Genomic DNA, 22,474 nt, shown 5'->3' with positions numbered 1-22,474 from the left:
CGGGGTGCGGAGAATCCAGCCCCTGGTGCGGCGTGACGGAGAATCCCGCCCAAGCTCTCTGACAAATCAGTCAGCATTAGTAAACAAGTTGCATCCTGGACGGTGCAACACATTGGCGTTCTATCTCTGCGTTTGCTATGTACAGCTTAACGAGATTGTGCACTCAGTGGCCACAGGGATAAGCCACAGCCCAGCTCCAAGACTGCAGGTTCAATTTGAGAAGACAAACAACAAAATAAAATCATAAACTAACAACCTCCTTTCTTAAACTAATGCCATTTTATTTTGGGGATAAAGTATTTTCATATATAACCGATGGAATGTGTCTAATAAAACTGTAATTAGAATTAGAATTTCGATTTAAGTTTCGACTCGAGTTCTGACATTTTGAGGCAGTCCCTTGATTTTGACCCAAATTTCGATTTGTATGCTGACGTGTTGAGGCAGCCCCTTGATTTTGACCCAAATTTCGATTTGCATGCTGACGTGTTGAGGCAGCCCCTTGATTTTGACCTAAATTTCGATTTGCATTCTGACGTGTTGAGGCAGTCCCTTGATATCGATCTAAATTTTGATTTGCGTCTCGACGTGTTGAGGCAGTCTCTTGATTTCTTGATCCAGTGCCAACATTAACATAGATCTCATTAACTTTAGGATTTTCTAAAATGACAGAAAAGTAGATTAAAATTTAATTTGTGTAATTTCATTCACTCTGTTTTGTAGGAAGCGCAGCCACAGAGAAATCAGTACAGCTGGGAAGCACGTGTCAAACTGACTCGGAAAGTGAATTCTATAATTCTACAATTTTGTGAAGTTGTCCTTCTGTCAGGAAGAATCTCGTTTTGACATCCCTGACAAAACTGTCATTCAGTTTTAGTCATTTGAGAAACTACTCATCTAAGCCATCAAGAACAGTTTGTCAGACTCAGTTTTAAATTTGTAGCTGCCTGTCAATTAATTGCTTTAAGAAGTGTGAGGTTATTCACTTTGGAAGCAAAATCAGGAATGCAGATTACTACCTGAATGGTTGTAAACTGGGAGAGGGGAGTATGCAGCGGGACCTGGGTGTCCTTGTGCAACAGGCGGGAAAGAAGGCTAATGGTATGTTGGCCTTCATTGCGAGAGGTTTCGAATATAGAAGCAGTGATGTGTTGCTGCAATTGTACAGTGCCTTGGTGAGGCCACACCTGGAGTATTGTGTGCAGTTTTGGTCTCCTTCTCTGTGGAAGGATGTTCTTGCTCTCGAGGGAGTGCAGCGAAGGTTTACCAGACTGATTCCAGGGATGGCGGAACTGTCATATGAGGAGAGATTGACTAGGTTGGGATTATTCTCGCCGGAGTTCAGAAGAATGAGGGGGGGATCTCATAGAGACTTATAAAATTCTAACAGGACTAGACAGGGTAGATGCACGGAAGATGTTGCCAATGATGGGTGTGTCCAGAACCAGGGGTCACAGTCTGAGGATTCAGGGTAAATCATTTCGGACAGAGATAAGGAGACATTTCTTCACCCACAGAGTGGAATTCATCACCACAGGAAGTAGTTGATGCTAAAACTTTGAATATATTCAAGAGGGGGCAGGATATAGCACTTGGGGAGAATGGGATCAAAGGCTATGGGAAGAAAGCAGGTTTAGGCTATTGAGTTGAATGACCAGCCATGATTGTGATGAATGGCGGAGCAGGCTCGAAGGGCCAAAAGGCCTCCTCCTGCTCCTATCTTCTATGTATCTATGTATCTATGAATGCTCCAATTATCACTATACTGAAGACTATAATGTACAAATAGTCACAAATTAATACTCGATGATGTATGATTGATTGAATACTTCTAAGTCACATAAGTCATCTACTGCCACTTAACAACTTGTGGATTCAGGGAGTAATCACACAGCGCTCAATATTTTCGAGGTTTATGTGAAATTGGTTGCCTCCTATTGGATACCAGGAAGGTCAGGTAAGCTTAATAACAGAGAAAATTGTGTATGGTCTATAGAAGAAAAAAATTTGATGGATGACTAGTCAATTTGTTTCATATCTTTTTTTATTACCTAATAGATTATTATTTTCCGTCAAGTGCTAACGTTTTACTTGGTTTGAAGTTTTTTCTCCACGGTGGCACAGTGGTTAGCACTGCTCCCTCACAGCGCCAGGGATCCGGGTTTGATTCCGACTGTCTGTGCGGAGTTTGCATGTTCTCCCAGTGTCTGTGTGGGTTTCCTCCGGGTGCTCAGGTTCCTTCCACAGTCCAAAGATGTGGTTAGGTTAGGTGGATTTAGCCACGCTAAATTGACCCTTATGTCCAAAAGGGTAGGTGGGGTTATGGGGATAGGGCAGGGGTGTGGGCCTAGGTAGGCTGCTCTTTTGAATGGTCGGCGCAGACTAGATGGGCCGAATGACCTCCATCTGAGGGGGGCGGGGGACCCTCCAACCTTGCATTTGGGCTGAGGGGAGGTCGGGGATTTCTTTTGTGGGCCTTGGAGATTGGGACGCCATTTAAAAATGGCTTCCCGATCTTTCGCTACAGTGGAGAGTTCCGACGAGCAGAGCTCCCCGTTGTAAAAAACGGGGCTATGTGCGGCCTCAGCCACCACAATCCCCGTTTAGACCCCTTATTTAAAATGAGTCTCGAGGGCAGCACGGTGGCCTAGTGGTTAGCACAACCGCCTCACGGCGCTGAGGTCCCAGGTTCGATCCCGGCTCTGGGTCACTGTCCGTGTGGAGTTTGCACGTTCTCCCCGTGTCTGCGTGGGTTTCGCCCCCACAACCCAAAAATGTGCAGAGTAGGTGGATTGGCCACGCAAAATTGCCCCTTAATTGGAAAAAATAATTGGCTAATCTAAATTAATAAAAAAAAAAAAAAAAAAAAAATAAAAATAAAATGAGTCTCGTTGAATAACCATGTGCTTCTCGGCATTGCGAGTGCCGGGATATACGCAGCTAAACGCGCTCACTCGGGAACTTTGTTCCCTATTTGGAAGATCACACCATCTGCAGATACTCTGCTGAGTGCAAAGAACAAAGAACAGTACAGCACAGGAACAGGCCCTTCGGCCCTCCAAGCCTGCGCTAATCAAGTGCCTTATCTAGACCAACGCCTATTTCCTTCTATACCCTGTCTGTTCATGTGTATATCCAGATATGATGTGGCGATGCCGGCGTTGGACTGGGGTGAGCACAGTAAGAAGTCTTACAACACCAGGTTAAAGACCAACAGGTTTGTTTCAAACACGAGCTTTCGGAGCGCAGCTCCTTCCTCAGGTTTCACCTGAGGAAGGAGCAGTGCTCCGAAAGCTCGTGTTTGAAACAAACCTGTTGGACTTTAACCTGGTGTTGTAAGACTTCTTACTATATCCAGATAGGTCTTAAAGGTCGCTAACGTATCTGCCTCAACCACCTCACTTGGCAGTGCATTCCAGGCCACCACCACCCTCTTGGTAAAAAACCTCCTCCGTACATCTCCACTGAACCTACCCTCCCTCACCTCGAACTTGTGCCCCCTTGTAATTGTCATTTCCGCCCTGGGAAAAAGCCTCCAACTGTTCACCTTATCTATACCCCTCATCATTTTATAAACTTCTATCAGATCGCCCCCCCCGCAGCCTCTGTCTCTCCAGGGAGAACAATCGCAGTTTATTCAATCTCTCCTCATAGCTAATTCCCTCCATCCAGGCAACATCCTGGTAAACCTTCTCTGTACTCTCTCCAAAGCCCTCACATCCTTCTGGTAGTGTGGTGACCAGAATTAGACGCAGTATTCCAAATGTGGCCAAACCAACATTCTGTATAACTGTTATATATTTTTCGAACTTTTATACTTGATACCCTGTCCTGTGAAGGCAAGCATGTCATATGCTTTCTCCACCACCGTTTCCACCTGCACTGGCACTTATAAGGATCTGTGGACCTGCATGCCCAGATCTCTCTGTGTGTCTATGCTCCTAATGGTTCTGCCATTTATTTTGTAGCTCCAACCTGAATTGGATCTACCAAAATGCATCACCTCTCATGTGTCTGGATAAAATTTAATCTGCCGTTTCTGCACCTAATTTTGCAGCCTATCTATATCCTGCTGTATTCTCTGACAAACTTCATCACTATCCACAACTCCTGTAATCTTAGTATCACCCGCAAACTTGCTAATCAGACCCGCTATGTTTTCTTCCAAGTCATTTATATATATATACATTATAAGCAGCAGAGGTCTCAGCACCGATCCCTGCGAAAAACCACTAGTTACAAACTAATATTCCATTTGGAAAACACCCTTCCCCTGCTACCCTTTGTCTTCTATGCCCATGGTAAGAAGTCTTACAACATAAGGTTAAAGTCCAACAGCTCTGTTTCGAATCACTAGCTTTCGGTGCGCAGCTCCTTCATCAGGTGAGTGCCTGATAAAGGATCTGCGCTCAAAAAGCTAGTGATTCAAAACAAACCTGTTAGACTTTAACCTGGTGTTGTAAGACTTTTTATTGTGCTCACCCCAGTCCAACGCCATCATCTCCACATGAATGGCCAAAGCAGTTCTGAATCCATCTAGCTAGTTCACCCCTGACCCCGTGTGATTTAATCTTTTACACCAGCCTGCCATGAGGGACCTTGTCAAATGTTTTACTAAAGTCCATGTAGACAGCATCCACAGCCCTTCCCTCATCAACCATTATTGTCACCTCTTCAAAAAACTCAATTAAATTAGTGAGACATGACCTCCCTCGTACAAAAACATGCTGTCTCTTGCTAATAAGACCATTCACTTGCAAATGTGCATTGATCCTGTATCTGAGAATCTTTTCCAACAATTTCATTATCACTGTCGTCAAGCTTATTGGCCTATAATTACACGGGTTATCCTTGCTACCCATCTTAAGTAATGGGACAACATTGACTATCCTCCAATCCTCTGGGTCCTCACCTGTGGCCAACAAGGAAACAATGATTTCTGGTGGGGCCCAGCGATTTCATCTCTTGTCTCCCTCCCTCAGCAATCTGGAATGGATGCCATCTGGCCCTGGCAATTTGTCTACCTTAATGCTTTTTAACACACCTAACACTGCCTCCTTCGTAATAACAACCTGTTCTAAAGTATTTGCATATCCCTCTGAGACACCACCAACCAACGTGTCCCTCTCCTTTGTGAATACCGATGAAAAATATTCATTAAGGATCTCACCTACTTCTTTTGGTTCTACACATCATTTTCTTCCTTTGTCCTTGAGTGGACCAACGTTTTCCCTAGCCACCCTTTTGTTCCTAATATACGTATAAAATGCCTTGGGATTCTCCTTAATCCTCTGCCAAGGACATTTCATGACCCCTTTTTGCCTTCCTAACTCCTTGCTTGAGCTCTTTTCCACTTTTCTTGTATTCTTCAAGTGCTTCATCTGTTTTTAGTTGCCTAGACCTCACGTATGCGTCCTTTTTCTTTTTGACTATACTCGCAATTTCTCTGGTCATCCACGGTTACTGAATCCTGCCTTTCCTGTCTTTCCTTTTCATCGGCACATGTCTGTCCTGCACTCCCATCAACTGCTCCTTAAAAGACTCCCACATGCCAAATGTAGATTTACCCTCAAACAGCCTCTTCCAAACAACAGCCTCCAAATCCTGCCTAATCTGGTGTAGTTAGCCTTACCCCAATTTAGCACCTTAACCCTAGGACAACATTTGTCCTTTTCCATGAGTTTCCAAAAGCTTACGGAATTGTGGTCACTGTTCGCCACATGTTCCCCCACTGCAACCTTGATGACCGGGCAAGGCTCATTCCATAGTACTAGGTCCAGTATAGACCCCTCTCTAGTCGGACTATCCATATATTGTTCCAAAATTCCTTCCGGGACACACTTGAATTCCTGACCATCCGGACCCCTAGCCCTAAGGGATTTCCAGTCAATGTGAGCAAAATTTAAAAAAAAAATTTAGAATACCCAATTCATTTTTTCCAATTAAGGGGCAATTTACCGTGGCCAATCCACCTACCCTGCATATCTTTGGATTATGGGGGCAAAACCTACGCAGACACGGGGAGAATGTGCAAACTCCACACGGACAGTGACGCAGAGCCAGGATCGAACCTGGGACCTCGGCATCGTGAGGCAGCCGTGCTACCACTGCGCCGCCCCAATGTGAGCAAAATTAAAGTCTCCCACTGCAACAACCCTATTATTTCTACATCTATCCAGAATCTGCTTGCATATTTGTTCTTCAACTTCCCCTAGTTGTAGTTTCATCATTTTCTGCTTTTATACAATGCTGCTGCATTTACAAGCGGATAATATCTGTATAGTACCAAAAAGGAAACAAATATACAATTTTTTTACTTGTACACTCTGTGTATTATTCTCATCATCAAACCAACAATGATTCCAACTTGTATTTATACGGTGCCCTTAACTTAAAATGTCCCAAGGTGCTTCAAGAAGCAAAATTCTACACCAAGTCAGAGAACATAAGAACATAAGAACTAGGAGCAGGAGGCCGTCTGGCCCCTCGAGCCTGCTCCGCCATTCAATGAGATCATGGCTGATCTTTTGTGAACTCAGCTCCACTTTCCCACCCAAACACCATAACCCTTTATTATTTTCTTCTTCAAAAAACTATCCATCTTTATCTTGAAAATATTTAATGAAGGAGCTTCAACTGCTTCACTGGGCAAGGAATTCCATAGTTTCGCAACCCTTTGGGTGAAGAAGTTCATCCTGAACTCAGTCCTAAATCTACTTCCCCTTATTTTGAGGCTATGCCCCCTAGTTCTGCTTTCACCCGCCAGTGAAAACCACCTTCCCGCATCTATCCTATCTATTCCTTTCATAACTTTATGTTTCTATAAGATCCCCCCGCATCCTTCTAAATTCCAACGAGTAAAGTCCCAGTCTACTCAACCTCTCCTCATAATCCAACCCCCTCAACTCTGGGATTAACCTAATGAATCTCCTCTGCACACCCTCCAGCACCAGTACGTCCTTTCTCAGGTAAGGAGACCAAAACTGGACACAATACTCCAGGTGTGACCTTACTAACACCGCATACAGTTGCAACATAACCTCCCTAGTCTTAAACTCCATCTCTCTCGCAATGAAGGACAAAACTGCAATCGTTTTATTAATCATCTGTTGCACCTGTAAACCAACTATTTGCGACTCAAGAAGGCAATATTAGGGCAGAATGTCAAAAAGCTTCATCAAAAAAGTCAATTTAAGGAGCATCTTAAAGAAGGAAAGGAAGATAAAGAGGAAACTCCAGAGCTCAGGAGCAAGACAGCTGAAGGTACGGCCACTTATGCTGTTTAAAATATCAGTTTTATGAATTATGTGTCCGTCAAGATGAAGCCAATTTTGGTCCGAAGTACTCCTTTGTTATATTATAACATTGGACATACAGAATAAATTCTACACTGCTTGTGTTTTAATCCAATGCTACACGAGTATTCCCACTGCTGCATTGTGACATTTTCCAATTCCGACAGCAGACAGCCATTCACTGAATGAAATGAAATGAAAATGAAAATTGCTTATTGTCACGAGTAGGCTTCAATTAAGTTACTGTGAAAAGCCCCTAGTCACCACATTCCAGCACCTGTCCGGGGAGGCTGGTACGGGAATCAAACCGTGCTGCTGGCCTGTCTTGGTCTGTTTTAAAAGCCAGCGATTTAGCCGAGTGAGCTAAACCAGCCCCTGGGAATAAAGGCCACCTTCATACTGTGGGATGATGTCCAGTCGGAACGGGGTTGAGAATATTAGTTTAGGACATGAGAAGATAGTGCTCGTACCCACTACACCCTATCAGTTGTACAAGTAACACAGTTAGACTGAAGGTTGACTATGGAAGTGCATTAATTCAATTCAATGCCTTCATAGATCCACTTACTGGAACCTGGATTAAATTGTGCAAAGAGTAATACTGACTTAATTTCCACATATGCCAAACTTTAATTATTTGAATAATCTGGATCTTACCTTTTCTTGAACACTTTATTAGTAAATAGACAACCCCAGTTACTAGAATTACACACACAGAAGCGACCACCACCCATATATATACACTATCTGCAATAAAAACACATAACAAGAAGGTTTTTGAATTAATGGCTTCAACAACATCCGGTCATCTGATAACCAATCTAATACATTTCTTCTGAAATCAAGTAAATGTTACTGTTCTTGTTTATATTGTTTCAGTTAAGAACATGAAAATAATTGTGCTTGAGAAGCAGTAACTGAACATGAAGCTATCAAGCAAGATTTTAGAATGCTCTCAAGCAAACAAATTAAATTTTAATTAACCCCTGGAACAGGCCCGAGGTTTATAAGCATAATGGATAGTTGATGAAATACTGCCCTTTAGTCAGTGGGAATTTGTGGAGAGTGAGACAGGACGAGGCCCAGGGTAGATGCCAGTTTTTGCGGAGGAAAGAAAGCAGGCTGTGATTTGTGAAGAGTGTGACTCGAGGCTGGTGAGGCCTACACACTTACGTGGTGGGACCTGGAAAACCTTTTCACTCTTCAGGCTTGTTTCTTGTTCTTGGGATAGGTGCTGCAGGCTCCCCACCGGCCTCCAGGCCAAGGTGATGAAAGAGTCCTATTAATGCACTTTTACCTCAACTTGTGAAATGGATCTTCACTCGCTCCTCCCACTCCATTTAATTGTCTCGTAGACATGAGGTGCTAACATCCCCATATTAATTTCTTAATTTTTTTTGTGGTTGTGGATCAACTTAATAAACAACACATAAACCCAACTTGGGGGCGGCACGTGGCACAGAGGTTGGCACTGGGACTACGGCACTGAGGACCCGGGTTCGATCCCAGACCCGGGTCACTGTCTGTGTGGAGTTTGCACATTCTCCCCGTGTCTGCGTGGGTTTCACCTCCACAACACAAAGATGAGCAGGTTAGGTGGATTGGGCACACTAAATTGCTCCTTAATTGAAAAAAAAATGGATGCTCTAAATTTATTTTTAAAAACTTGTAATCTTAGCCAGGGCAATCAGAAGCAATATGAGTTCATGCTGGGCAGGTTGTTAAAAAGGACTTCTGCTAATTCTGTGCTTTCCATGTGTATGGCCACTAAAACAGTAATTTTGAATTCAAGAGCTATCAGGTCTACTTATCGAAGCTGCAATTTTTTTCTAAATACAGATAAAGAGTGGGAATACAGAATGAAACCTAAAAGTACCGAGGCTCCTTCATTTTCTGGTTAAGGAAACGGTGAACGGTTTAAAAGTTAAGTAGGGGAAGAAAGCTGTGAATTTGAAATACCTTCATGTGGTTCATCAAATGCTATTGTGAGATTCCTCACGAGAGGGGTTTGCAACGTCGAGTGATTCACATGACATGCATATACATCCCCGTTCTCCCATTGAGAGAGATTAACATAACATGTACTGAGATTGCTGTTGTTTGAGGTAATAGTAATAGCGGACTGAATCCACACTGAGCCTTCTTTTCCTTCCTTATTCCACCTCAGTTGGACGTTGGCAGGGTAGAAGTTCACAGCTCTGCAGACCAGTTGTATACAGCACCCATTTTCAGGCCAGGCAAGAAATTCAACATCCACTTCTGGAGGAGCTTGGGGAACAAAATGTGACGAGTTTTATAAATTTTGATTTAAAAATAAAACAATTTTCCATTGAAAAATAAAAACGTAGGGCAGCACGGTGGTGCAGTGTTTAGCACTGCTGCCTCACGGCGCTGAGACCCCAGATTCGATCCCGACTCTGGGTCACTATCCGTGTGGAGTTTGCACACTCTCCCCGTGTTTGCGTGGGTTTTGTCCCCACAACCCAAAGATGTGCAGGATAGGTGGACTGGCCACGCTAAATTGCCCCTTAATTGGAAAAAATTAATTGGGTACACTAAATTTATATTAAAAAAAGAAAAAGAAAAACATTGTGCATATAGTGATGTTGTTCTCCCAACTTAATGCTCCACGTTGATTGTGTAACACACAGACGTAGATGTTGGTTTTGAAGTGGATAATAACCTCAAGAAATTTCTTTACAAAGACATCTGTGACCAGGTGAAATCCAACAGATTTACGTGATCAACGCAACAGCATATTGATTTATTGTATTTTTATAGGCATATTTAAGATATTAAATCATACCTTCTACAATGAGGCTTGTTTTGTTTCCATGTATGCTTTTGGTCGGTGGTGGCACAGAAAATTGAATGATATAGTAATAATGATCTGTGTCGTTCAGCTGGAGATCTTGAATGGTAAAGTTAGTAACCACAGAATTGAGCTGCAAAGTAACAGTCATTCGGCCATCACACCCAGGTCTTGGTGTAAACGTTTTGTTCATATAATGTAATCCACACACAGGCTCTTTCCGCATATCTCGCCACCAGGACACAAACATCGATTCTACCTGAGAGTGATGGGACCAGTAGGGAGAAGTGAAGGTGGCGCTTTCTCCCTTGAATGCTCGGAGAACAGCCGGAGTTTGGAAAACTTCGTCTTCACTATGTGTCAAAACTGTTCCCATGAAAAATCAAAATAAATTAGCATTGGTAGTTAAAAACCTTTTGAACATCTCTCTGTGAATCTGCTTATTTATTCAAAGCCAGGGCTTTAAAATTAAGATTGAAATGGTAGTCCTTAATGGACAAGGCGTGACATGGATTCTGAAGATCAGCATAAGTTGTCTTCACTTTTCTTTCGCTTTTAGTCAAGATTTGATTCTAGGGAAGAATGCAATCGTGGTATGAAACCCCGGTCAGCGGTGCAATTAAAAGTCTGTCATGGAAAAACATGTCGTTGTTTACTTTAATAACACAAGTTAATTGCAGGGAGCGGTTCAAAATATCTGCTTGAAAGACCAAGAGCTTTTTAATATCAATATGCTTTGTCACAAGAGGTTTCTAATATCCGTGTCTGATTCAATGACAGTTTCGTGTTTTTCCAATTAAATCAGATAGTTTGAGAGTGCACCATTGAGATCATTGTCAGCAAAACAACAGATGAGGATATTTCTCACATTCCAACATCGACCAGTACAAAATGCCTTCATGGTCCTGCTCGAATACTCATATCAATGCGTCTATTGGTCAGCATATGTCTCTAAGTGTCCTCGACAGCCTACTCACCAATACAATAAAATTGTAATGATGCATTGTTGCGCAGAAGAGTTTAAATGCACGTAAAGGGATGGAAGTACCCGCATCAAAAGCACTTACTGCCTTGCTAACTTTGAGGATACGTTCACAATACCACAGAGTGGCAGGGTTTAAAATAAAATTTTTTTGAATTTTAATCGACTTTTCGTTAAAATGACAGGGAAAACACCATAGATAGTTGGAAGTGAAATTGATAGAATTACTTTTCAAACAATTTGGATAACTATGAAAAGAATACGATATTCAAGCTATCCGAGTCCTTGACCAAAAGCTAAACCTTGCAAGTTAGCAGCTTCAGTGATGACAAGATAACAATCAGTATGCAGCAGGAACTTCAAACAATATTACAAAGACTCATCTCTCAACTTCACTAACATTATCACTAAAACGTATCCTTACCTAGAGCAACCATGAGGAGAATCCACTTGGTAAAACAATGAATGAATGAAGACATTTTTCCCAGCATCAGTTGAATTGCCAAATTCAAGTTCAGTTCTGGAACAGGGATACAACACCTCTGATGTTGTAGGTGGGGAGGGCGTGCAATTGTGTTATCTTAAAAAGGTAAAGCGGAGTGCTGTGGGTTCCTTTGACATCAGCCTTCCTGTCTGAAAGGAACTTGTGGTGCTTAAAATAAAGATGCCGGGTGGCACGGTACCACAGTGGTTAGCGTTGTTGCTTCACAGCGCTAGGGTCCCAGGTTTGATTCCCAGCTTGGATCACTGTCTGTGCAGAGTCTGTAAATTCTCCCCGTGTCTGCGTGGGTTTCCTCCGGGTGCTCCGGTTTCCTCCCACAAGTCCCGAAAGACGTGTTTGTTAGGTGAATTGGACATTCTGAATTCTCCCTCAGTGTACCCAAACAGGCGCCGGAGTGTGGCGACTAGGGGATTTTCACAGTAACTTCATTGCATTGTTAATGTAAGCCTACTTGTGACAATAATAAAGATGCTTAGATTTTCATTATAGACATAGCCAACAATGAAATAATTTAGCAAAAATAATTAGTTTAAAGTATGCCTGTGCGTGACAATTCATTGCCACGGCCTAGCACACCTTGTGTGTCTTTCATTAGCCTTTCTGGCACATCATTTGTACAACAAAAACATTTAGATTTAGATTTAGAACAGTACAGCACAGAACAGGCCCTTCGGCCCTTGATGTTGTGCCGAGCAATGATCACCCCACTCAAACTCACGTATCCACCCTATACCCGTAACCCAACAACTCCCCCTTAACCTTACTTTTTTTTTTTTTTGGACACTACGGGCAATTTAGCATGGCCAATCCACCTAACCCGCACATCTTTGGACTGTGGGAGGAAACCGGAGCACCTGGAGGAAACCCACGCACACACGGGGAGGACGTGCAGACTCCGCACAGACAGTGACCCAGCCGGGAACCGAACCTGGGACCCTGGAGCTGTGAAGCATTGATGCTAACCACTATGCTACCGTGCTGCCCCAAATGTCTTTATTTCAATGTCTTTATTTCAGAATAATTGGACGTGGGGATGTTAATTCTTTTCTTTTATTCACTTTCCATGAACTTATAATTGTATTCGAATTTTTTTTGTTTCGTGCCTACTTATCAGCCTAATGAATGAATCAGAGGGCCAAATTAAATATATGCCTAAATTAGGGCCTGGGATTGTTTTATGCGTTTGTCCTGTCAGTTCAAGCAGATGCATGCAGAACGCAAGCATTATGCTCCCTACTCCCTTCCATGACTATGGCATTCAGACCAGTTGAGTGGCTGTACACCACAGCAGGAACCCAAGTTTGCATAAGGCTAGCACCACTTATTTAACCTGCACTACTTAAATGCAGTGTGCACCTCTGAAAGAGGAGGTGAATTCTGGCTGCAGCAACACTTGGGCAGCGTTTCAAGAGGAGGTGGTTTGAGTACATTCTTGGCACATTCTCAGCCACTCAGCTGGTCTGAATGCCATAGTGATGGAAGGGAGCAGGGAGTATAATGCTTGCATGCTGCCTGGTGCGACGACAATAATCTCTCCCTCAATGTCAACAAAACAAAGGAGATTGTCATCGACTTCAGGAAACAAGGTGGAGAACATGCCCCTGTCTACATCAATAGGAACGAAGTAGAAAGGGTCGAGAGCCTCAAGGTTTTAGGTGTACAGATCACCAACAACCTGTCCTGGTACCACCCATGCCGACACTATAGTTAAGAAAGCCCACCAACAACTCTACTTTCTCAGAAGACTAAGGAAATTTGGCATGTCACCAACTTCTACAGATGCATCATAGAAAGCATTCTTTCTGGTAGTATCACAGCTTGGTAAGGAGCCTGCTCTGCCCAAGACCGCAGGAAACTACAAAAGGTTGTGAATGTAGCCCAGTCCATCACGCAAACCAGCCTCCAATCCATTGACTCTATCTATAATTCCCGCTGCCTCAGAAAGGCAGCCAGCATAATTAAGGAACTCACGCACTCCGAGCATACTCTTTTCCACCTTCTTCAGTCAGGAAAAAGATACCAAAGTTTGAGGTCACGTACCAACCGACTCAAGAACAGCTTCTTCCCTACCACCGTCAGACTTTTGAATGGACCTACCTCGTATTAAGTTGATCTTTTCTCTACACCCCGCTATAACTGTAGTATTATATTCTGCAGTCTCTCCTTCCTTCCCTATGTACGGTATGCATTGTTTGTACAGCATGCAAGAAACAATACTTTTCGCTGTATACCAATACATGTGACAATAATAAATCAAATTGTTTCCCCCAATGGAGGAAGGGAGGGCAAACAAAGCCATTGCTCCCTGGATGACAAAGGCGTTGGAGAGTCGGATAAAGCAGAAAAGGTGAGCGTATGATAGATTTCAGCATGATAATACAAGGGAGAATCAGGCTGAATGTGATAAACTAAACAGAGAAGTGAAAAGGAAATAAGAGGCGCAAAAAGATGGATGCAAATAGGTTGGTCACTAGCAAAGAGGTCCAAACGGTTCCTATGGCATTTTACCAGTAAAGGGTTGTCATTGCTGGGCCGATTAGGAACTATCATTAAAATATATTGGTGAAGTCAGAAGGCAGGGTTGAGGAACTAAATGAGCACTTTGAGTGGGTATAAACCAAAGGGTTTAAAAAAAATAATAATAGCCTGGTAATATTTTCTATTTTGAAGAGGTCGATAACCCTTCTATAACCGTAGGACAAATTAAGAAGTATATCAGAAATAATCCACTACTGTCGGAAATTATGGATGTAGTACTTCATGGCAAGACCGCGGGAGAAAACCTGGAGTTGAAGCCATGTGTTTACCAAAGACTTGAACTATCCGTACTGGCTGGTATTCTCCTCTGGGGAATGAGGGTCATCATTCTGCCATTGTTAAGGAAATGTGTCGTCAACCAACTTCTTGAAGGTCATTGTGGGATAGTAAATGATAAAATATTAAAGCATGCCGCTGTGCAGAGAGACCTGGGTGTGCTAGTGCATGAGTCACAGAAAGTTGGTTTACAGGTGCAAAAGGTGATTAAGAAGGCAAATGGAATTTTGTCCTTCATTGCTAGAGGGATGGAGTTTAAGACTAGGGAGATTATTTTGCAATTGTATAAGGTGTTAGTGAGGCCACACCTGGCGTATTGTGTTCAGTTTTGGTCTCCTTACTTGAGAAAGGACATACTGGCACTGGAGGGTGTGCAGAGGAGATTCACTAGGTTAATCCCAGAGCTGAAGGGGTTGGATTACGAGGAGAGGTTGAGTAGACTGGGACTGTACTCATTGGAATTTAGAAGGATGAGGGGGGATCTTATAAAAACATTTAAAATTATGAAGGGAATAGATAGGATAGATGCGGGCAGGTTGTTTCCACTGGCGGGTGAAAGCAGAACTAGGGGACATAGCCTCAAAATAAGGGGAAGTAGATTTAGGACTGAGTTTAGGAGGAACTTCTTCACCCAAAGGGTTGTGAATCTATGGAATTCCTTGCCCAGTGAAGCAGTTGAGGCTCCTTCATTAAATGTTTTTAAGGTAAAGATAGATCGTTTTTTGAAGAATAAAGGGATTAAGGGTTATGTTGTTCGGGCCGGAAAGTGGAGCTGAGTCCATAAAAGATCAACCATGATCTCATTGAATGGCGGAGCAGGCTCAAGGGGCCAGATGGCCTACTCCTGCTCCTAGTTCTTATGTTCTTATGTAAGGATGAAGGAGATAGCAGGAGTTATTTTTGATGGCCAGAGCTCGATTACAATATCAAGAAGAAGGTGGGCATATGTTTTGCTTGTGCAAAGATTTGAAATCTTCTGCCACTAGTGGCATTACACCCAAGGGAATGGCCACAAGGGCCATGGCAAAGAGTTCATGGAGATTATGCCGGACCATTTGAAGGACCAATGTCTTTCATTGTGGTAGATGTGCTCTTGAAATGGTCTGAAGTCGCCGTTCTGAAGACTGTGTCCTTGGAGAGAACAATAGGAAGACTGGGTAGGATTTTTGCTAATTTTTGTTACCGTGATCAATTTGTTAGCAACAATGGGTCACAGCTCATTTTGCAAGAATTAACAAATCACAAATTATCTAAAGGAGAATGGAATCCAACACATTCAATCCGCTCCTATCATCCTGCCACAAATGGGGTGGTTGGAAGTTTTGTTCTGATTATGAAGCATTCATTGAAGGTAATTCATGAGCAACGATCATTGTCTAAACAACTAAGCCGATTCCTAATGACATACAAGAATACAACACATTTGACAACCTAAACTTCTCCGGCACTACTCATAGTAAAATGTCAGTCACACATAGAGGCCTGGATTCTCCCCTACCCAGCGGGGCGGGGGGTCCCGGCATAGCGGAGTGGCGCCAAGCCCGCCCCGGAGTGGTTTCCACTACGCCGATGGTGCCAAAACCAGCGCCAACGGCCTTTGGCGCTACGCCGCCCAGCGTCAGGGCTGGCCGAAAGGCCTTCGCCAGTCCGCGCATGCGCCGGTGCGTCAGCGGCCGCTGATGTCACCACCGGCGCTTGCGCGGTAGGGGGAGTCCCTTCCGCCTCTGCCATGGTGGAGGCTGTGGCGGCGGCAGAAGAAAAAGTGTGCCCCCACAGCACTGGCCCGCCTGCCGATTGGAGGGCCCTGATCGCGGGCCAGGCCACCATGGGGGCACTCCCCGGGGTCCAATCGCCCAGCGCCCCCCCCCCCAGGACTTGCAAAATCCTACCAACTGTTCTGGCTTGAGACAATTCACACCTCTTTAACCTGGGATTATCCCTCTCCCTGGATCTGTAATGATTTGATTACCTGCAAATGCTCGCATTCCAAGCATTGTCCAGCATCTCTGACTTTGTCTATATAAATGTTTCTGGAACATACCTCGCCATTCACCTGAGGAATGAGCTGCGCTCCGAAAGCTCGTGTTTGAAACAAACCTGTTGGACTATAACCTGGTGTTGTAAGACTTCTTACTGTGCTCACCCCAGTCCAACGACGGCATCTCCACATCATAGTTTGCCAGAGTCAACCAAATGTCTGCTACAAACTGTGTCAAGTGAAGACGTAGACATTCCTGAGAACCTAACAATACCAGAAATGACTGTGGAAGACACTTCAACACAGAGTAAACCTCCGAACACCACGTCGACTCCACTTAAGACAACTACGGACGACATCCAAACTACACCAAAAACATCAGGGGTTGAAGTCAACATGAAAAAGCAAACGGCTGAGGTTCGCCGACAACCACACAGGAATCAACATCCCCGAAACGTCTAGCTTTTTGACTGTTATTAATTGTTAATATTGTAAATTTTGGTTGTTAATATTATATTGTGCTTCATTGCAGGGACCTCTAATGTAAAGGGGGAGGAAAATATTGTGTATTCACGTTTATTCCAAGTTGGAACAAGGTCACTTTAAGAGTCTGATCACAGAGACAAAAACAGAAAATACTGGACAATCACAGCAGGTCTGACAGCATCTGTGGAGAGAAAAGGGAGCTAATGTTCCGAGTCTGGATGTCTCTTTGTCACAGCTGGAGAGAAATGGAAATAGGGTCAGAAATGTGGAGAGGTGGGGCTGGATGGGGGGGCCAGTGATCAGGGGAGTTTGACAAAGATGTCGTGGACAGAAAGACAAAAGGAATGTAAGTAGAGTGATGAAGGCTAAGAAGGGTGCTGATAATGGCACACAAAGAGATTAGAATGTGTGAACGGCAGAACAAAGTTGAGCAGTGTGTCAAAGGGCAACTAGGAACAAATGGCCCAAGTGGGTTGGGGGGGAGGGGAAATGGCATGGGGAAAAAAACGATCGATGGGGCAGCACGGTAGCAGGGGCAGCACGGTAGCATGGTGGTTAGCATAAATGCTTCACAGCTCCAGGGTTCCAGGTTCGGTTCCCGGCTGGGTCACTGTCTGTGCGGAGTCTGCACGTCCTCCCCGTGTGTGCGTGGGTTTCCTCCGGGTGCTCCGGTTTCCTCCCACAGTCCAAAGATGTGCGGGTTAGGTGGATTGGCCATGCTAAATTGCCCGTAGTGTCCTAAAAAAATAAGGTTAAGGGGGGGTTGTTTGGATTACGGGTATAGGGTGGATACGTGGGTTTGAGTAGGGCGATCATTGCTCGGCACAACATCGAGGGCTGAAGGGCCTGTTCTGTGCTGTACTGTTCTATGTTCTATGTTCTAAAGCATTGAAAGTAAATTGATAGGAATGAAAATGGGGTGAAAGTGGAGGAGAGAGTTCGCAGTCTGAAGTTGTTGAACTCAATGTTAAGTCTGGATCGCTGTAACGTTCCCAATTGGAAGATGAGGTGCTGTTCCTCCAGATGGCGCTGGGCTTCACTGGAACATTGCAGCAGGCCGAGGACGGACATGTGGACATGAGAGCAGGCGGTGAGTTGAAATGGCACTGACTGGAGGGTCTGGGTCCTGCTTGCAGACAGACCTAAGGCGTTGTGCAGAGCGGGCACCCAGTGTGTGTTCAGTCCAATCACAGGGCCCTGGGGTTGAGCTGGGTACTGTACTTTGGTTGATATCCTGTTGCCCCCTTGTGGTTGGGACACTTGTTATTTGATTAAGCATTATTTTTTCTCTTTCTCAGCAATGATGGCAGGTGTGCTCCAGGGGAAATCAAACCTACAGTAGGGTCCTGACCCTTTCTTATCCTGTGATCCACTCCCAGTTGTCCCCATCCCTTTTGCTGGGAGGTGTTGACGGCACTGATCATAATCTGAGTACGTAGCTTCTGGTCCTCTCTCTATAATTGTATGGAATAATGTTGGATCTGTACTGGGCCTGAGTCTGGGGTTATGTTGCACTGTGTGGTGTATATGTAACATCCCTTTAGAACGGAGTGGGTATAATGAATCCAGGATTGGATCCTCAGGGATTCTGACGGGTTTGGTATCTGAGGCAGCACTGTAGCATTGTGGAAGCACAATTGCTTCACAGCTCCAGGGTCCCAGGTTCGATTCCGGCTTGGGTCACTGTCTGTGCGGAGTCTGCGCATCCTCCCCGTGTGTGTGTGGGTTTCCTCTGGGTGCTCCGGTTTCCTCCCACAGTCCAAAGATGTGCAGGTTAGGTGGATTGGCTATGATAAATTGCCCTTAGTGTCCAAAATTGCCCTTAGTGTTGGGTGGAGTTACTGGGTTATGGGGATAGGGTGGAGGTGTTTACCTTGGGTAGGGTGCTCTTTCCAGGAGCCGGTGCAGACTCGATGGGCCGAATGGCCTCCTTCTGCACTGTAAATTCTATGATAATCTATAAGGGAAGGAGGTGACGGTGTGTCATTGGTGTCTCTGGTGCTGCTGTAGTCACGAGAGATGTGTCTTAGTGCGCTCCTGAACATGATGTGAAAAATGTATTGTGCACTCGTGTGGTAATTGCGAGCAATCGTCACATGGGAAGGCATGCACCATTTTACTATGTATTCATGGCTTTTTCCTGTCTCTTCCTTCTTCTCTGCTGGGGCTTTTAGAGGTATAAAGTTACGTCTAATGATTGTACTGCTGTTCTGGTTCCCTCTGTAATCATGCATATTGAGACTTTACTTTTTCTTGGGGTGCTGTACATTCCTGTGGTTTTGTTGCGTTGTCTGTTAAAATATAAAACCTCAGTAAATATCATTCTTTTAAAAAGTTGGATCACGTGACATGTTGATGACTTAATCGGCTGTTTGCGTGGGCAGTCTAACCTAAACAGCCTGTGAGAAATCACCTTTCCAATAAAGCTTGTGTTTGTTTGTACCTTTGTGGTCTGCAAACCTATCTGTTAAAAATACAATGAGTGACTTCTCATCCTCTCCATCTCAACTGTATTCCACATCTGGTGCTCCAACCAGGATTTTGTATTGCTGTGGCTAATCGTCCTCCTCTTTTATATTCAACTCTCTACGCCAAAACTCCATTCACCTTTTTGATTAATCTTTGCACCTGACCACGCCATTTTAGTGATTGGTGTGCATGAACCTTAAATCACTTTGGAACTCCAGCAACCTAGCTTTTCACCATTTAAGGGATATTTAGATGTATCCCTTTTAGATCCAAAATGGACCACTACAGAATTAACTATCAATCATTTGTGTCACAGCTTGAAATATATGGGACGGGATTCTCTGACCCCCTGCTGGGTCGGAGAATCGCCGAGAGGCGGCATGAATCCCGCCCTACCACTCCGACGCCAAATTCTCCGGCACCGGTTTTCAGGCGGGGATCACGCCGCGCCGGTCGGGGGTTGTTGACAGCGGTGATTATCCAGACCCCGATGGGCCAAGCGGCCACCTGATTTGAAATGGACATGTTCCATCCCGGCGGGACCTGGCTTGGAGGGTGGCTAGCGGAGTCCCCGGGGGGGGGGGGGTGGCAGGGGTATCCGGCCCCAGGGGGGGCCCCCACGGTGGCCTGGCCCGTGATCAGGGCCCACCAATCTGCGGGTGGGCCTGTGCCATGGGGGCACTCTTTCCCTCCGCTTCGGCCTCTGTCAGGCTCCACCACGGCTGGCGCAGAGAAGAAACCCGCTGCGCATGCGCCTGAACATGCTGGCGGTTCTGCGCATGCGCCAACTCACGCTGGCCCACGGCAGCCCTTCGGCGCCAGTTGGCGCGGCCCCAACCCCACCGGCGCCAGCCTAGCCCCCGGAAGTGTAGAGGATTCTGCAACTTCCGGGCGGCCCGATGCTGGAGTGGTTCACGCCGCTTTTGGCGTCGGCGTCGGGCCGTCCCACCAATTGCGGGAGAATCCCGGCCATGGAAATTAATAGGAACATTGACTCGAACCATACATATGTAGTATATAACCCTACATTCAGTGCAAACTGAATTGTCCAGAGAGAAAAAGTGCTTAAATAACTCTGACCTAAATATTTCTCATTAAGTACCCTTTGAATTACCAGCTGTGGCCTAGGCTGCCTTGAGTAAACATCCTTCCGCCTTCTTAGTACCCCAGTGCTATCCCACTCACCACCCCGACCAGCGAATCAAATATACCAGCTTAAAGGTCACAGACTAGTCTGACTTATTTTTCTATCTATGTATGTAATGTGGTTAACCCACACAGCAGCTATCCTCAAAATTGTCAACATTTTTAAACCATCAAAATTCCCGCATGCATTAAAAATGGGGGCTGGAGAACTGAAAGAGATTTTAATGATTATTCCAAAACGATTTCCTTGAAAATCCTCAGGTGAAAAACATGCACGTCCTGGGAACTTATCAGTCTTTAGTTCTTGTCTTTCTTAATATTGTTTTCTTCTCGCTGATGTTAAATTTAGTGAGTTCCTGTCCTCGGTTGATCATTAGTTTTCCTGGAAACGACAGAAAGGAATTATTTAACAAGTCTGTCACTTCCTTGTTTGCATTTGCAATCTTACCCGCATCTATTTTATTAAGCACCCATGTTATCTTTGACTGACCGTTTCCATCCAATATAATTGTTAAAACTGTTCTGTGTTAGTCTTTTTTATTAGATGTGTTTGACATGTCTTACAAACTTAGGAAAGTGTATTTGGGGAACACAAAATCACATGACATGTAATTACATCTAACTTCGTAATTGAAGCCGATTAGAATGTGAGATGGAGCTGACCAGTGCTGGAAAGCTGGAAGAGAGTCCCTGACCCTGCAAACCAGGCAGCCTGGAACTGGAACACAAGATTGTTGTGACCCCGTACATAGACAGAGCTTTTATAACATCGGATTCCCCTCCTACACATATGTTAAGTATATTGACAACCAAACCTGCTCCCCCCCCCTCCCCCCCCCCCCCTCCCCCGCAACCCCCCCCCCCCCCCCCCCCCCAACCCCCCACCCGGCCCCAGCGGTAGCCTCACATCATTGGAAAAGTGCCCAGATGAGCTGCGCATACCACCGGAAAAGGACACACCGTTACGGGGGCATGGCGGGGGGGGGGGGGGGGGGGGGGGGGGGGGGGGGGAGAGAGAGAGAGAGAGAGAGAGAGAGAGAGAGAGCAGAGAGAGAGAACAAACTCTCTTGATCGAAAAAAACAAGACAGAATTCAGAGCAACCACAGGAAACCCAACACACAATTAATGATAACAATAATGATAATCTTTATTAATGTCACACGCAGGCTAACATTAACACTGCAATGAAGTTACTGCGAAAATCCCCTCGTCGCCACATTCCAGCGCCCGTTCGGGTACGCAGAGGCAATATTCAGAATATCTGATTCACCTTAAAAGCACGTCCTGTGGGGAGTGGAGAGGAGTGATTATTGTGACTAGTGTGGAATAAAGTGTCAGCCTGCCTTCATCTATACCACTAGCTTATCAGCTGGGGCTGCCGTAAGCGGCAAGTGTTGCCATCTCGGACCGTTTTTCACCTACCTTGGGAGGTCATTCTCCAGCCGGCAGGCATGGCACACATAGGTAAACTTGAGCCTTTTGACGCCAACTCGGACGGTTGGGCCCACTACGCCGAAAGACTTCAACTTTTTTCCGTACAAATGGCATCATCAATGACGAGCGGCAGTCACCTTACTGACCTCCATTGGCAGACGGACTTACTCACTAATCAGGAACTTGACTTCAGACAGGCCAGACGGATTGTGATTTGCCACGCTGATCGACCGGGTGGGCCATCACCTGAATCCACAACCCTAGATTATGGTCCGACGGTACCGCTTCCATAATACTTGGCAGACGCCGGCAGAGTACACCGTGGAATACTTGGTGCACTCACGATGACTCACTGCCACCTGCGGGTCCGGAGCTGCCCTGGCTGAATCACTGCGGGAGTTCTTCATTTGTGGACTTTGGGACCGGCAGGTCCAGCGGCAGCTGCTAATGGAATTCCACCTGACCCTTGACAGGGCCGTCTACATAGTGCTCACCAAGGAAAGCGCCGACCGTGGGCTCCAAGAACTCAGGGCCTGTCGGTCCTGAACATTGGGC

The 22,474-nt window shown here is 45.1% G+C and overlaps 2 protein-coding genes across 2 annotated transcripts in view; one reads left to right on the top strand and one right to left on the bottom strand.

Moving 5' to 3' along the window:
* LOC119969076 (tyrosine-protein phosphatase non-receptor type substrate 1-like) overlaps positions 1 to 22,474 on the top strand; it is a 164,100-nt gene that overhangs the window by 36,594 nt on the left and 105,032 nt on the right. The gene's annotated exons all lie outside the window — the stretch shown is intronic.
* LOC119968602 (class I histocompatibility antigen, Gogo-A*0201 alpha chain-like) lies at positions 260 to 11,608 on the bottom strand. The gene is made up of 5 exons (XM_038801226.1): positions 11,514 to 11,608; positions 10,102 to 10,473; positions 9,255 to 9,563; positions 7,953 to 8,042; positions 260 to 660 (listed from the first exon to the last, which is right to left on the bottom strand). The coding sequence occupies exons 1-5, from the start codon at positions 11,578 to 11,580 to the stop codon at positions 281 to 283; spliced, it is 1,218 nt and encodes a 405-aa protein (XP_038657154.1). The 5' UTR covers positions 11,581 to 11,608; the 3' UTR covers positions 260 to 280.

This window comes from Scyliorhinus canicula, chromosome 7, assembly GCF_902713615.1.
Source record: "Scyliorhinus canicula chromosome 7, sScyCan1.1, whole genome shotgun sequence".
NCBI lineage: Eukaryota > Metazoa > Chordata > Chondrichthyes > Carcharhiniformes > Scyliorhinidae > Scyliorhinus > Scyliorhinus canicula.
The sequence above is the reverse complement of the archived record's forward strand: the minus strand, read 5'-3'. Positions and strand labels throughout refer to the sequence as shown.